The 15813-nt window shown below is 38.2% G+C and overlaps 1 protein-coding gene across 1 annotated transcript in view; it reads left to right on the top strand.

Moving 5' to 3' along the window:
* HELZ (helicase with zinc finger) overlaps window positions 1–15813 on the top strand; it is an 82425-nt gene that overhangs the window by 15713 nt on the left and 50899 nt on the right. The window contains exons 2-10 of the mRNA XM_084273670.1: window positions 158–385; window positions 1490–1526; window positions 4803–4927; window positions 6908–6964; window positions 7799–7847; window positions 8275–8350; window positions 11146–11344; window positions 12417–12524; window positions 12843–13140. Of these exons, the coding sequence (XP_084129796.1) occupies window positions 176–385; window positions 1490–1526; window positions 4803–4927; window positions 6908–6964; window positions 7799–7847; window positions 8275–8350; window positions 11146–11344; window positions 12417–12524; window positions 12843–13140 (1159 nt within the window). The 5' untranslated portion in view covers window positions 158–175. The remainder of the gene's footprint in view (window positions 1–157; window positions 386–1489; window positions 1527–4802; window positions 4928–6907; window positions 6965–7798; window positions 7848–8274; window positions 8351–11145; window positions 11345–12416; window positions 12525–12842; window positions 13141–15813) is intronic.

Here is a 15813-nt window from a genome sequence, read left to right on the forward strand (position 1 = left end):
GAAGGGCTGGGCAAAGGTTAGAGAGAAAGCTCGGGAGAAGAACTGCGAAGGGGATGTGATACAGCACCTTGAGATGGGAATGGAAGTTGGTTGGCAAGTTGTCACTGCCATTATACAGCTAACCAACGTTTTGTCACCCACTCTGCCCCCACTCTAGGATTTCTGTCCCTGAGTCATGGCAGACAGAAGACCAGAGAAGTCATGTGAACAAGCATGTGAATCTCTTAAGCAGCAGGATTATGAAGTGGCAGTGAAGCATTGCACAGAGGCTCTCCTTTCCCTCAGCCAGTACCCCCCAGCTCACCTCCCGGAGCCATGCCAGGCAGAAATCGACCGCATCAAAATCGAGACTCTTCTGTATAGAATTGCTTCTTTTTTACAACTTGTGAGTGTGACTCTTTAATAGTATCTAGTGAACTGGAAAGAGCCATCGAGTATCTTGTGCTGTCAAGATTCAAATGAAATTCAGTTTTCTTGTGATTGGCATGTTGGTTTGCCACAGAATCCCACTTGCTAAAGCATACATGAGGTTTCTGGCGTGGAGTTTCAGCCCAGCTGTAAAAAAATTGGCCAAGTTATAAGGCCTTGAAGGGCAAATTTGAGACAAATCTTCCCCATCTGATTACCGATCATTTTTAAGCATTCTTTAAATAGACAACTGAATGAAACTATTTAGTGTGCAAAACAAGAATTGGGAAACTTTTTAAATTAAGATGTGACCCATGTTATGAATCCTCAGGGGAAGAAATTCAGAAATAAGTAAGATTTTTTTTTAATGGAAGTTGTGTTACTATGGGCTTGACTTCTCAAAATTATTTACATAGGCCAACATGCAGATAGATGCTTAGCAGTATTTAATACGTTGCTGGCCTGGATGCCTTTGAAAATACTGTGAGGCACCTATTTGGATGTTCATCATTGTGAAAATTATTTCAGTAAGTCTTCAGGGGCTTTGGAAAAATACTTGTAATCAAAAAACCTTCCTGTTAAAGACTTGAATTTTATAGATACTTGGAGGCTTATAAGTTAAAAGGAAAAAAAGCCCCACCAAACTTTCCTTTCTGTTTTACTAAAAAAAGTAAATTTTAAAATCACACTGGTAAAACAGAGTAAAATAAAATACATACATACAAATTTCAACAGCACTGTATTAGTGCTAGTTAAAAAAAGAAATTACAGTGGCTAGAAAAAGTTTTCCTATTTTTTTCCCAGCTGTTGAGAGCCACCTAAAAATGCATACATAAACACGTACCTTTGACCATTCATGTGCCTCTCAAAACGTCTGTTTGCTCAGAATTTGAGAAAAAGCATTCTCAGAATGTATTATATTTTATTTGACACATGACTAATGTTCTTTACGTATTCCACCCAGGAAAAGACGAGGTAATGGATTCTTAAAAAGTTTTAAGAAACATGTAATTCAAGCCTGTAGTTGTTTATGCTAACTGGAATAATGCTATTTTTAAACTTTTCATGTTTTACCTTTCAGAAAAAGTATGGGCAAGCAGATGAAGACTGTAGGCATGGTATGCTTATTTCTTTTTTTTATTACATAGTGTTATAAATTGCAGTCAGTTGTCGGAACTTTAAAACTGATGCCCCCAGATTTGTCAGCTTGCTAACAATGGTTTTTAGTTTTTTTCTAATTGAGACTTGAATTAAACTGCTTTTAATACTTTTTCTACTTTTTTTTTTTTTTAAATATCATAATTTTGTAACTTGTGTTCAGTCCCAGGTCAGAAGTGCAGGTCATTAGTGCTCCAGTGCTACTTGGCTAAAATAGGTATTTTAGTATACAGATGTAGGATGAGTCTATAGTGTTAGGATTCCTGTGAAGATAGACAGCTGATTGTTCTGTCTTTCTAGAGACATGGTGGCATTTTGGTTTGCATTTTGGGACTGGATTCAGAGAAAGTCAGGATGATGTACTTAATTTATTTCCTAATTGTTAAAGCTTCCAAATGTGCATGTGTCACATTGAAGTTGAGCCTTCTGTGTTTTGCTGCTGCCTTAATTTGGGGTATTTTTAAAGGAATTAGCCAACCTTGCTAATGTTCTGTTATTCCTGTATAATGCAGAGCTTCCAAACTCACTGAGTTTGGTAAGCATTAGGTCAGAGTTGATCAGATTTAGGAAGGAAAGGTGGGTAGATCTGTCCTTTCAGGTTTTAGATCCCAAACTACTCTTGAGTTTTAACGAAGATTTTCTCAAACCACAGTTTTGTAACACAGTCTGTAATGTAATGTCACAGTCTGACATTGCTGTGCTAGCAATGATAACCCTTAAATCATTCCTTTCTGGTTTTATGGGGGGTATTTTTAGGTGGGGTTTTGTTTTTTTCTTTAAAAGGTATTTGTCTTCACTGATACTTACTCCAGTGAAGAGGAAATTTTCTGGGGCTCTAGATCCACAGAACATAACTTAAGAAAAGTAAATGTGCTTTCTGGAGGTGTAAATTTAAAATTTGTTAATTTTTAAAAGGCTGAACACTACTTAATCAGAACCATTCTTAAAATAGTCTGGATTTTATTTTAAAGCTGCTGCTTTTAACTGATACATGCCAAGGGTTCAGTATTCTGACTAACCTCACAGTTGTCTTTCATGATGGCAAATAAAAATGAGACACACATATATGAAAGATGAATGATGGTTAAAGAACGTAGGAGGGGGAAAGCTGTTTAATGAATAGGATTCTCATTGATGAGAACTGATGGGTTTGTCATGGGGTAGATGGGTGACGTTCATCTGTGAAACCTTTTCTTGGCACATGTGTCATATCAGCATCTGAAAGGAGCTGTCATGTTAACTGTTACTCTCCTTTCACTGGACGTGCACAAGTATGGCTGGAATAGAGTGCTGATCTTTTTGTGGGGGTTTATTTTTTATTTTTAATTAAGTAGAGAAAACAGCTTTCAAATGTGTATTAGTGACAAAGAACTAGCACCCAGGTTAATGTTAGTTTCCTTAATTCATACCAGCACGTTCTGTAAATATTTTTTCCAGATGTAAAACCAAGGGCATTTTCAACTTCTTAATGCCCTGCTTATGTATGTATATAAAAACGTTATGTGTTATATATATATATATATATATATATATATATTGGCATACACCCCCTGTGTTTTTTATGAATGAATGTGTGGTTCCCTGTGATGTACTCTTACCAGTTGTAGCCCAGTGTCTCACAGGTTAGAGTATCTGCATTTGGATCCTCAAAGATCGTTGGTTTAGTTTTATGTTTGAAATACCCTTGAGAAGAAGCAGCCATAATATGGGCTACCTGATCCTTGCTCTTCCTTGATACTTGCATTATTTTTGGTTTAATAGATAGTTTTATTCAAGCTGCTCTTCTGTCTTTTTACAAGACTTGACATGTTGAATACCTGTGATAGTGTGTTATTTTAACCCGAATGTTAAGTACCTTTTAGAATAGTTAGAGAAATATATGTCCTTTAGTATGCTGCTTGCACTGTTACAGGGTACGATGAGAATTTACAGTCAGTTAAATTATTGCACAAATTTTAACAGAAGATACCAGTTAATGTGCTGTGACTTTTTATGTGCAACTGTATGTTTCAGCTTGGTAATACTACGCAGTTAATGATAGGGGATATCGTAATTGGACATCTAATCTGTGAGGTTAAAATAGTAAACTGTCAGACATGTTCAAGCTATTTCTGGCACTGCTGCTTCTGATTTGGGAAGTAAGCTCTATTTTTGGACGTGTGGTCAGTATCATCAGAGCGGTGAATTCAGACTAATCTTTGAGGCACTTTATAAACAGGCTTTAGCTACCACTTTGTTTTGAAGAGATGTCTAGCTCTTAGCCCACAAATGCTTTTTGTGGGACTATTTATTCTTTAGTCTTTCATCCAATTTCTGTTAGTGATGTGAATGTCTGAGGGAGAGGATTCTAAAATGTAATCCTGAGGTTGTGATGAATGTAAAATTCCTGTTAGCACTAACTGGAGCTGTTTGCACCCGCACGAGTAGCAGCATAAACACCGATGTTAATGTTACCCATGATAGCAGCAGTTCTCTCATTTTAAACAACTGTCCAGCACCTTCTTCACCTCACATGCTTAGCTGACTAACATTTTAGTCACATTTCATTTTCTGGACAGGTAGTACATACAATTAAGCATTATACCTGCTTGTCTGAAGCAGAGCTATATCATGAAATAAATCCTTTCACTGGTGGAAGTGTCAATGAAAGTGTCTGTTTGGCTGGCTATCTGATCCAGTGCTAGAAGGCATTATGAAAGTTTTCTGTTACATGGAGACTTAAACAATCGTTCCTATATCCTGCACTTTACAGTGTAAGTGAATAAAAGCCCTTTTAAAGTAGCAGGAATTGACCGGGAGGAGGTTAGCTATATTTGGAATCACAGGGCATGCTTTTTGTGAGCATGAATGGATCTTCCTGAGCATGTTTGTGTTACTGAGAGGTTGTTGGTTGCTATTTTTTTCCCCCTTTCTGTGAAGAGGAGGTCCTTTGTGTCTGTGTCAGATACTCAGATTTACCTTTCCCATGTTTAATTTCTGTCTATTTTAGTGTGTAAACATTAGAGCCCTTTTTGAGCTCGTGTACAGCATTTCTTAGATGGTGGGAGACAAGTTTCAAATTAATAGTAGACAAGAGCAAGTCAGACTTCCTTTACATCCAAGACGTCTTTCCGAGAAGCCATGGATTCAACACAAGTTTCAGACCTTATTTTCATGTTAAAGGTGAAGAAAAACTGGATGTAGTTTATTTAAATGTATACTGTGGTGAAGCTAATAGCTGCTGATTTGTGTTGCAGTGCTGGGAGAGGGGCTGGCCAAGGGAGATGGATCTTTCCGTGCAGTGCTCTGCTGCATGCATCTTAAAGGGAAGCTGCAAATTGTGTCTAATGTTCTTTCCAAATCACTGATGGGTGAATCACTGGTAAGTGGGTTTGCTGCAATCTATATAATTTCAGAAGCAGTTTTGCATTTACTTTTTTAAAAAAATGTGTTTTAACAACATGCTCCTGATATATGTTGACTGTCAGGGTGCAATAAAAATTATAAAAGATAAGTGTATGGGCACAGGTATATAACTGGGATCTTCAGGTTGTTGCTTTTCCAGTGCTTCAGAGTTGTAACAATTTTGAAAAGTTTTTTCATTGTTACCTCTGAACCCTCAGGGAATGCAAAATAATTTGCATATTTTTGCAGTTGAAGAGAATAATATACATCCCAAACTTTTGCTTTTTTAAAAAATTGCCCCTAGCACCATTTTGTATGCACTTCCAGAAGTTTAACCATTAAAGCAGAAAAATTACTGACTGGACATTTTAATAACTGGTCTGTGTTAAGGTTTAAGACAGCATGAGAATCTTTTCAAGAAAATAAAAAGCCTTGCATTTCAAGACAAAGATAAAGGTTTGAGTTCAAAGCTTCTGTTCTACCCTTGAACTGGCAAGGCTTGTAAAGATGCTTTTAACCCCATATGTGTATGTAATGCTTCTGACTTGTATGTGACTCGTGGGGAGAGTTAGGGGTGTCTACAGAAGCCTCCAAAGGCCAGTGTCCTTTCTGTTTTTGTAATCTAATTGAGAATAAATAGCATGCAGTTCATCACCATGAACTGCTGGTGACGCTAAATCCAGCATCGTGGTCATTGCACAGACAGGAGCAGCTCTGGGCAGACCATGAGGCATGTGTAAGTGACATCAGAAACTGGTGCAGGAGAGCCTCTTACCTTGAAATTGGATCATGTCTCCTGTACCTTGGTGCTTATCTTAATCAGTAGGTTGTTTTTGCGAGGGAGTTCTTTTTGTCTGTTTGGTGTATAGCCTGAATTTCCCCACCTCCCAGTTGGCTATTTTTATATAAAGAAAAGGTTTTTTTCTTTACATTGCTGGTGCTTTCTAATGCTGGGGGGATGGGGGGGGGAGCGGTGAGGGGAGGGGGGAAGTTTCATTGAAAAATTCCTGGTGAGGCAGAAGGAAACTTGCTGTCAGAAAAAAATGGTTAGAATAGCCAAAAGCTCCTTATCACAGGAAATGTACAGTGCCCTTGTTTGGAGCTATTGTTGTGCAAATAAAGGCAGCTTCATATAGAATTCCAGAGTGTTGTCCCAAAGCAGGATTTGAGAGGTTTTTACTAGCTTTAGGTTGTCAGGTACAGCTGTTTTCAGTAGAAATAGTAAAACCAGCAACTAATGTGCTGACCTCTGCCATTGTTTGTCTGAGAGGAGAAATGAAACGAAGTTTTGGAATTAATTTATTGAAGAGTTGGAATCCATCCAGTTTCCTCCCTAGTGGCTGAAGAGAATGATTCTTGGTAACATTTTAATGCTCTAATACGTTTAAGCTCAACAGGTTCAATTAGCAGCCTTTCTGCTGAAAAGAAGTGAAAAATAATTTTGAAAAAAGCCTAAGTGTGAGAATGAGTGTGTAAATTTTGAGCAAAGAGAGTGATTTCTGCTGCTCAGAAATGTGGAGGTCTAACAAGTGTAGTAGCAATTAAGTTTTTGCAAGAGATTGTTGAAATAAACACAGCTCTGGATTCCTTTTATTAAAGTTTTGACTTACACGAGTGTGAAATTGTTACCCTTAGCTATATATTTCTGGTAAATTCAGTTCTGAAAGGTTTTTCCTGCAGAGGTACTCTAGGTTTTAGTCACATGGCTAATCTTTGCTTTTCATTGGAAACTCCAGGCTTTACATAGTGTGTCTACATCAGAGCAGAAAGGGTTATGAAACAGGAGAAATGAGTAATCTGTAAAGTGCAGCCTTCAGAAAAAACAAATCCTTCACTGCAACAGTTCTTCTTGCCCTTCTCCATGGTGGTTGTTGGGGGGAAATAAACTTTGTTGCAATGGTTTTAAGGCATGTGGAGGTTTATGTGTTTGACCTGTTAATATTTTTTCTCTCCTTAGAACGGGATGGTAACTAAAGATCTGACACGACTGAAAACACTTCTTGCTGAAACAGAGGTAATAATGAGAATATTACTGGGAAAATAATGAGCAGTACCTGAAACAGCTGAAAGGCTTGTTTTCATGTGTCCCAGGAGATCTAGGCTCACTGGGAACTTACTGGTTCAGACATTATTGTTCCCACTGGTCTGTTAGTCTCTACCACCTGCCTCACCTGGAGCCTTTCATTGCAATCTTGTGTGATGTGTAAGAAACTAGAGAAAGATGCTAATAGGTTGTTGACTATCTTGCGGTAGCAAGTAGAAAGAATTCAAAATATTTAGATCTGTATTGTATTTTTCTTGGAAACTGTTATGAAGTAATAAAGGTGACTGTAAGAAATTGGTTAACAAATATAAATGCCCTCTCAGTCACCCTTTTTTTGTATTAGAGGTTAATTTGTCATGTCTATTGATTGGATTGCCGTTTCTTTTTTTGGTGTTTTGGGTTTTTTTGTTTGGTTTTGTTATTTTTATGCTTTATCATTGATTTTGACTTTATTTTTAATGTTGATTCAAAGCTGAAAGACATCTCGCTAAGAGACTTTTGGCCTTTTACAGACTCCACTGCAGTCCACATTAAAACAGTCACAGGGTGGAATCTGGTCTTGTAAAAGTCTCTGAAACTTTCTTCTCACAGTGAGTGGACTCAGTGTTCCTGTCAGAATTCCTTGTAGCAACAGCTAAAATCCAGTTATTAGGTTAATATGAAATTCACGTTTGTAATTGGATTTCAGACTCCTGATCGATAGTTTTGTATGGATTGTTCTAGAATGCAAAGAAGCCAAAGCAGTTCTTGTTGATGACATTGGTTTGTGTTCCTTTTATAACTGGCTTTTTTATATAATTGTAGGCAGCTGGTAAAGTACCATCAGGATATCATGTAGAAGATTTAGAAGAAGGTATGTAATTCAATTTTAAAACTGCTTCATTTTGTAGTGAGAAGATAGGGATTCTGCTGAATGCTCAGCATGCACAGTAATCAGAAAGCAAAAAAAGGGGCTGGACTGTTGTGATGAACCCTGGGGATTGAGGTAGAATTACCTCATTCACTGAATTTGGAGGCAGAAGCTTCTACTTATTGGTCCATGTGCTGTATCAGAGCCTGCTCCATTCTGCAAAGTGTTTGAAAGTTGCCTTCACAGGCTTTGGACCTTTGTTCTAAAGGAATTTGGTAATGATTGAAAATTAATTTTAGGTACATTATTCTGCTTTTGTACAAATACATCATGTGTTAATGTTGAGAAATGCAGTTCTCTGGACAGTTACTGTCAGACTCAGAGACACTTGGCAGTTTGGGAAGTAACCCAGGTTTTGACCACTCTGCAGGGTCCCGGGATGGCTGGCAGTTCCGCCCTCCACCCAGGGGAGTCACAAGCAGTGAAGAATATACGCTATGTAAAAGGTAAAGTCATTGCTTTATATCAGCATTCTCCAAGGCATCATAACGTTCCCTCTTTTATTTAGCTGCTGACAGAACAATTAAGAGGTCAGGAAGATGAAGGTACCTGTTAGGACAGGAGCTGATTTGTTCACAGAGTTTTTGGAAGGGTCAGTTTATCCAGAAGGACCTCAGTTTATAAAAAGGAATCATTAGCTCCATTTTAATAAGCAAATGGCTTGAGGAACATTCTTCTACTGGCAGGTCAGCATCTGTCTTTTTCCCCTACGTTTTCTAATTTGTATGATTTCAGAGATGTGAAAAGTGCCCACATGACAGTGTTAGCAAACACTGGTGAAGTGTGCTTTGACAGCAGCTAAGGTGCATGCCTTCAGATAAATGTCTTGGTTGATAAGATGGGCTTTGTCTGTGGATAAAGGTGTTTGTAGGATTTCCCTCTGTACCTCATTATTTCCATTTTGCATAAGCTCAGATACACAGGGGTGAATTGCCTCACTGAAGATCCAATGACTAGTGTTGGAGCTTCTCCTCCTTGCCTTTTTCAGTCTACTAGTCAGTATTGCCTGGACTTTGTAGAGTTCATTGGCACGACTTAATGAAACTTTTAATATATATGAGGAGGAACCATCATTATGCACTTGATTCTGCCATATATGTAACTGATGCAAATAAACTATTTTAAAAGCATGAGTAGGAACCTGACCTGCTTTTTGGGCTAATTTTGGCAACTCTTGTTGACTTTTATCATACCTGGTGCACATCCAGCAATTTTAAAAAAGCAGATACTTACAATCTTAACTCATTATGATTTTCTGTTGAGTAACACCTATACCCTGTTTGCAACCATTGCTCTGAAACACTGTTCCACTAAAGCTGTAATTAGCTTTACGCAGTTAACCCTTATGGTGAGGAGGATGTGCATTACTCAGCAAATCCATACGAACAGAGTCATTCTGACCCTGGACTGAAGAGCTGAGTTCCTTTTGGGAAGGCAGTTACAGGTACTGGATATGAATTTTTGAAGCTGTGCTTTGTTTTTCCCCTGTGTGCCATAAAGCAGTGGGAGTACAGTGTATTTGTTCTAGATAATGAAGCTATGGAATTGCAGGAGGTATTAAATAAGGAACTAAAAATGAGGGGAAAAAAAAGAAGTGTCTGTTAAATATGAACAATGAGAACTTGAAAACTTGCATAATGATGGCAAATTTTGAAGTAATGTGCTTTTCTGTTAAATAATAGGATTTTAAATTTGCTGTGTAGTTGGCAAGAACAGGCCAACATCTTTATGCTTGTACTCCACGAACTTTGGGCCACGAAAATCCTAATTATCTTTTAGCATTGCAATGCAGTGGGGGATTGGAAGACTTGCAATAAAAATATTGAAATTGACTGCCAAGAAAAATAATCTATCTATTAAAGAATGTAGCTTGAGAATGTCTTTCAGTAACACTGTGATACATAACATGCTTATTTTTTTTACAATTTGGGCATGCAAACCTTTAAATACTTTTCTTAAAGAAAGAGTATGCTAAATCAGGGTCTAAGCACTGACATCCAGGTACTCTGGTGCAAGGTTTTCATGTCAGTCAGGTGTTAGTTGTTATCATGTAGCTGGTAGTTCACATTCTAATTCACCTTATGTTACATAATGGATTTAGTGCCGAAAGTTACTCACTCACTGGTCCCCTTCTGCTGTCATCACCAGTGATGTGGCATCCTTACTTGCAGTATTAACTTAGTCTTGGTACAGTAATTCCTCACCATAGGAAAAGCTCTTTAATATAAGTATATACATAGATATCCACATAGAATTCAAATGCAGTTGTGTCTTACGTTAACTCTGTAGAGTCTCCTCATACAAACCAGGTGAACCAAATACCCTCCTGGCCTTATGTTCAGTCTGTCATCCAGTGCTCCCTTTATACCTTCACAGCTTACCTCCTTGTTTCATTCTGTGTCATCTATTTAAGTGCTTCAGTTTTGAAGAATGATGAAAGTGCAGCTGCTGCCTTGTGTTTTACAATTTTAATACAAAGTACAATTATAAAAATAGTTCCCAAATTTATGGCATGTGCCCAGACTTGCAATAAATTGTGAGAAATAGAATGCTTAAATTGTATATGGACATTTGGAAGATCATTAATTTTGATGCATCAGGACATGCCATTAAATTAAGAATATGCATCTTTAACAGATCCTTAACCTCTGCAAAATTAGATAATTTTAGACTGATAAACAGTCTAAAAGGAGAGGATTAAACCTTTTCCTTTAGAGATGATATCTGTGTAGGTGTATTTAGTAGAAAGGACCATGTGATGTCACTGTTGCTCCAGGAAAAACTGCAGAATGAGTATTTATCAGCTAATGTAACTATTGGAGGAAATTTGCTTTATCTTCCCTTTGCTGCCAACTAACAGTGTCTTACTCATATTAATGCACTGCCTAGCCATTTCAGGGATGGTCCATGATCTTACTGTGTCAGTTGCTGTACAAACACTTGATTCTTTCTTCTTTGAAGCCAGATTTTTTTTAAGAAGGTTTGTGTCCCATTATGTTCCAAAGAAATTTGATATGCTGTTCTGGACTTGGCAGCAAGAGAAGCTGCTGCCTCTCTTATAAAATGCTGTATAGATGTAAATATTTCCAAATTAGTTTGCATGGACTAAACTGGCCTTTAGTTCCACGAGAGAGACTTAAAGAATGTCCTTCTGATTTTACAAGTGAAATTTTGATAAATTTCTTTTTTTAATTGGAGACAGAGAAGTTCAAGGCATAATGGTTTTTCCTATTTTATGTAGATTTTTAGAGCAAGGGATCTGCAGGTACGGTGCACAGTGTACTTCAGCACATTCCCAGGAAGAGCTAACAGAATGGCAAAAGCGATATGCTTCCCGCTTGATCAGATTAAAACAGCAGAAGGAAAACAAACAATGTTCGGGCAGTTATATGGAAACCTTGATTGAGAAATGGATGAATTCGTTATCTCCTGAGAAAGTGGTAAGGAAAATATACTACTTCCCTATGTGCTCATATTTAAAACTAACAGATGAGCCTGTTTTTGGCCCTTACTCTCAGAGCTGGTCGAATTATTCCTTATCGAGAAATTGTCCAACCAATTTGCTCCCCTTTCTATCCTGCCCTAGATTTTCTTGCAAAGATACCAGAGTCTTAGGCTGATTTCTGCAAATGTACTCACAGAAATTGTGAATTCCAGCTTACAAGTTGATCACAGCGTGTTCATTTTGCATGTTTACTATTCCCAGTGCAGGATGGGTCAGCCAAGTCTCATGGTATTGTTCCTGTTCCTTGACTAGATGGCAGAACTTATTAAACTGGAGAACAATAAATGGCGAAGCTTTCATGACTTCGTGGTGAATACTCTTGTTTGTGCATGGCTCCTTTTCTTTGCCTGCAGCTGCAGGCACTTGTCTGAAGAACAGCCAATCTCCTAAATGTTCAAAAAAGTTTGAATACCAAAGAGTGTGGGGTATGGATATGATCAAACTTAGCAGCTGTTTGGAATTCCAAAGAACGTTCTTGTGGCATTCGACCAGCTCTACTTACCACTGACCCTAAGGAGTTTTCGGTCCATCTATTGTTGATTAAAATCTGGGAAGAGTGGACTTTATGCAAAATGCATTACTGAGTAGAAAGCCTGATTCTAGTTTACTGGTGTCTCTGGTAGTCTCATGGACGTCAGTGAGATCTGGGGTCTTCTGGAAATGTGGTCTGTGGGCCTCGTTGTATCAGATTCTTCTTTCCAAATGAAGTCATCTTCTACTTTAAATATTTATAATTAAGTTGGTTTTTGAAAATCAAGCCCTGTGGTTAATTGTCCTTAAATGGTTATATTCTTTAAATAGTATGATCTAGTAGACTTGGCTTGTTTGTCTCTCTAAATTAGCAGACATTTTCATTAATTCCTAGGCAGGATTTGCATTGATCCTGCACATGCTAGGAAACCTTTCCACCTTCTGTTGAAAAAAAAATAAATTACCTTTTTCTGAATGTTTTTATTCTGATACTGTCTGTATAAGTTTAATGTTACCTTCTTTTTCTTTTAATCTAGCTTAGTGAATGTGTAGAAGGAGTGAGAGTAGAACATAACCCTGAGCTATCGGTAACTGTCACCACCAAAAAGTCTCATCAGACATGGACATTTGCTCTCACTTGTAAGGTAGGACTACTTTTCCTTTGGAAGGGAGACAATAATAACTAGAATGCAGCCCATAACGTTTCACAATTAAGATTTAAATTGTATAATTTTTGTTAAAATAGAGAAGCTTCCCAGCACCATCCCGTCTCTTTTCCCAGGAGCTCTGGTGACTCTGTATCAACTGCCCAGATCTCTGAAAGGCAGGCAGGACTTGTACCTGCTCTGTGAAGTTGAGAGTTCTTATAAGCTCTCCTTATGTCATTTGCTAATGAAGATATTCCTGAAATAATTTCTGTTTGCCATCATACTGTCATTTCAACCTTTGCATTTTTTTTATAGCCTGCAAGAATGCTGTATCGAGTGGCATTGCTTTACGATGCCCACCGCCCACATTTTAGTATTGTTGCAATATCTGCTGGAGACAGCACTACCCAGGTATCACAAGAAGTTCCAGAAAACTGTCAGGAATGGATAGGAGGAAAGATGGTCCAGAACGGAATAGATCATTATATTTACAAAGTCAGTATAGCCTTTAACACAGAAATCTTTGGAACTTTTCGCCAAACCGTTGTGTTTGATTTTGGATTAGAACCAGTCCTGATGCAACGAGTGATGATTGATGCTGCTTCAACTGAAGGTAATGTCTGAAACTTCTTTTTTTGAGTAGTGAAAATCCTTGGTGCTGTCTCTTTCCTTTTCATATTTCTGGGCAGAACAGCACCTGTATGAACAGCTAGTGAATGTCTTTTACTGTGTGTTATGTTCATTATCGACACAAATATAAATAGTGGACAAAAGCTTCAAAGGGTCTAAATAAGGCAGGTAACTGGAGTATGAGTGTTACTTTGTGTTGGGATATGGCTCCTAGATCTTGTCAAAGTGCTGGGAATATCTAGTTTGGTCTGTTTGAAGGCAGCAGTGGAAGTTGAAGTGTGTTAATTCGTGTGTTGATGAAAATGTGAAACATGTAGAAGGTCAGTAGAGAGATGAAGTGTTTCTGTATAAGAATGCACCTGGTAATTCATTTGTTAATTAAAGCAGACTATCTGAGAAGCTGTGGGGGTGTTTATTCCCTTGCAGTATTTGATGATGGTTGTCAAAGGCAAGAGGCAGAGAAGAGACTTGTAACTCAGTGACTTGCTGTTGACATGAAGTTTGAAAATGTAGAGAAACCCTAACTATATTTTTGTGTGTGTTCAGTAAAAAAACACAGCACTACATCTTAGTTGTAAGGTTTGTGTTGGGTTTATGAAGTTGATCTGTGCCTCTCAGTTCAAACCTGAAATAACTCCCTTATTAGAAAGATGTCAACAAATTGAAAGATGTTTGAAGAGGTGCAAAAAAGAAGGAACCCCTTTGATTTGTAGTACAAGATTAAGAGCTAAATATAGGTCACTGTGTCACTTGTCAGCAAGTAAGGGGGTGGGATAGACTGTGGTAATTTTTATGAAAGTCTGAGAGGTGCACTGGGTTGTAGCACTGGGATGTGAGCAGAAGGAAGAGGAAAAAGGATAAAACTAAGAAGACAGCAGGTTTTTAGTCCTGGCTTATATTTTCATATAACAGGTTGATGTTTGAAGCATTAACAAAAAGTAACTGTAAATAGCAAATAGTAAAGATCATGAACTGATCTTTCCGGATGACCCAAGGACTTGTAGCCAAGAGCAGGAAGACTGTGCAGGCTGTGATGTCTCTTAAAACAGAGAACATTGCATAGTGAATGAGAAACTCTGCTTAGAAGCAAGGCTGTGGTCTTTTCAGGAGCTATTACTGATCTCCATGTAACAGAGTTGGGTAATCATGGCTGACAGGCTACTGAAGTTTGTGGAGAACAGGTGTCCTTTTTCTGCAAACTTGCTTAGGATTAAGAAAACCAAGCCAGAACTTACTCAACAGAGTTAACTGTCAAACCAGTCTAAGGTCTTGGTCCTTGTTGGCTTAAATTCTGGTTAAGAGTGGTACCAGGGATGGCCAATCCAAGTCCATGTGAAAGGGGTGGATGGAGTTGAGAGAGCACTCCCGAGCATCAGTTCCTGATACTTCCTTTGCACGTGTAGCTTGTCTGTGTGCAGAGGGATATCAAAGTCTTCAAGCAGGTTGTTGCTAATATTTATTTCAAATTAAGAGAGTGCTAGGTGCTTTACAGAGAAATGTAAGTACCAAATCCTGGGCTGTTTGCTAAGGTAATCCAAGAAATGTGTAAGCAAGCAAGTGAAAGGCATAACTATGTTGGATGTAGGTCTGATTCCATTGTTCTGTTTCTACGTATGGATTGGGATCTTATGGAAGTACTTTTCAAGCAGAAAGCTGCCTAAGGTCTTTATATTTGCATGTAATTTGGGGCCCTGTCTAGATATCTAAGCATGAAAGAAAGGTCAACATTAAAATGTTTTAGTAGAGGAGGCTCCATTGTGTGTTTTGAAAACTTTATTTGCTATGGAAAAGGAAAACTGGGAAGATTTTGTGCACTGAGAATGTACAAAGTGCTCTTGAAGAAAGGGTTGCCGAGTGCGCTGCCTGTGCCAGGAGCTCTTTATTTCAGGCTTCCAGTGGAAGCCTCCTGTGTTGGGAATTTATGCCCATTTTCCTAGGAAACGAGGACTCAATCCCAGCAGAATTACTGGTTTGGTTAGTACCAGAGAAAGCTTAATTTATGGTGAAACAATTTTAAACACATGGACCATAGAAACACAGCCTCTTCCTTGCTACTAATTCGATTCAGGCTTGGGGTGGGTATTTAAATGTGGCTCCTTAGTGAACACATACTTAGGGGATTAGCAGGTGAGGTAAGCGGCGTTCCGGCAGTCATCGTCAAGGTGCACTGAGATTTCTTTTGCCAAAAAGGTATTTTCCTTCTGTTTAGAATAAAGGCTCATCATCTTGGCTGTATTTGATTTGAATGTGAAATGTGGGGTTTTTTGCACATTTTTCAGCGTTGGTGTGATATCCTGGATACCTATCTTAAATCTTACTCAGAGATAATACATTAAGATATCACAGCTGCACTACAAATGCCAAATATTTTCAGATCTCCACTTTAACTGCAATTCTGTTAACTGATGCATTGTTGTCATAGTGCTTTTTTGGTTTAATGATGTATTTTGGGTTGCCATAGACAGTGCTTGGTCTTCTCTCTCATTTAAGCTAGGTGGTCCCTGAAAGGAGGGTATAATTTCCTCTTAATTTTCAAATTTTCTATCATGTTAGTCAAAACTCTGAAAATGTAGCCTAACAGACCAGCTCTAACTAGGGAATGCAACCTTGCAGAACAGGTGGATTACAGTGCTGTAGAATTTTTTAAAGGCTTTCA

Source organism: Gallinula chloropus (genome assembly GCF_964237585.1).
Source record: "Gallinula chloropus genome assembly, chromosome: 20".
Lineage (NCBI taxonomy): Eukaryota > Metazoa > Chordata > Aves > Gruiformes > Rallidae > Gallinula > Gallinula chloropus.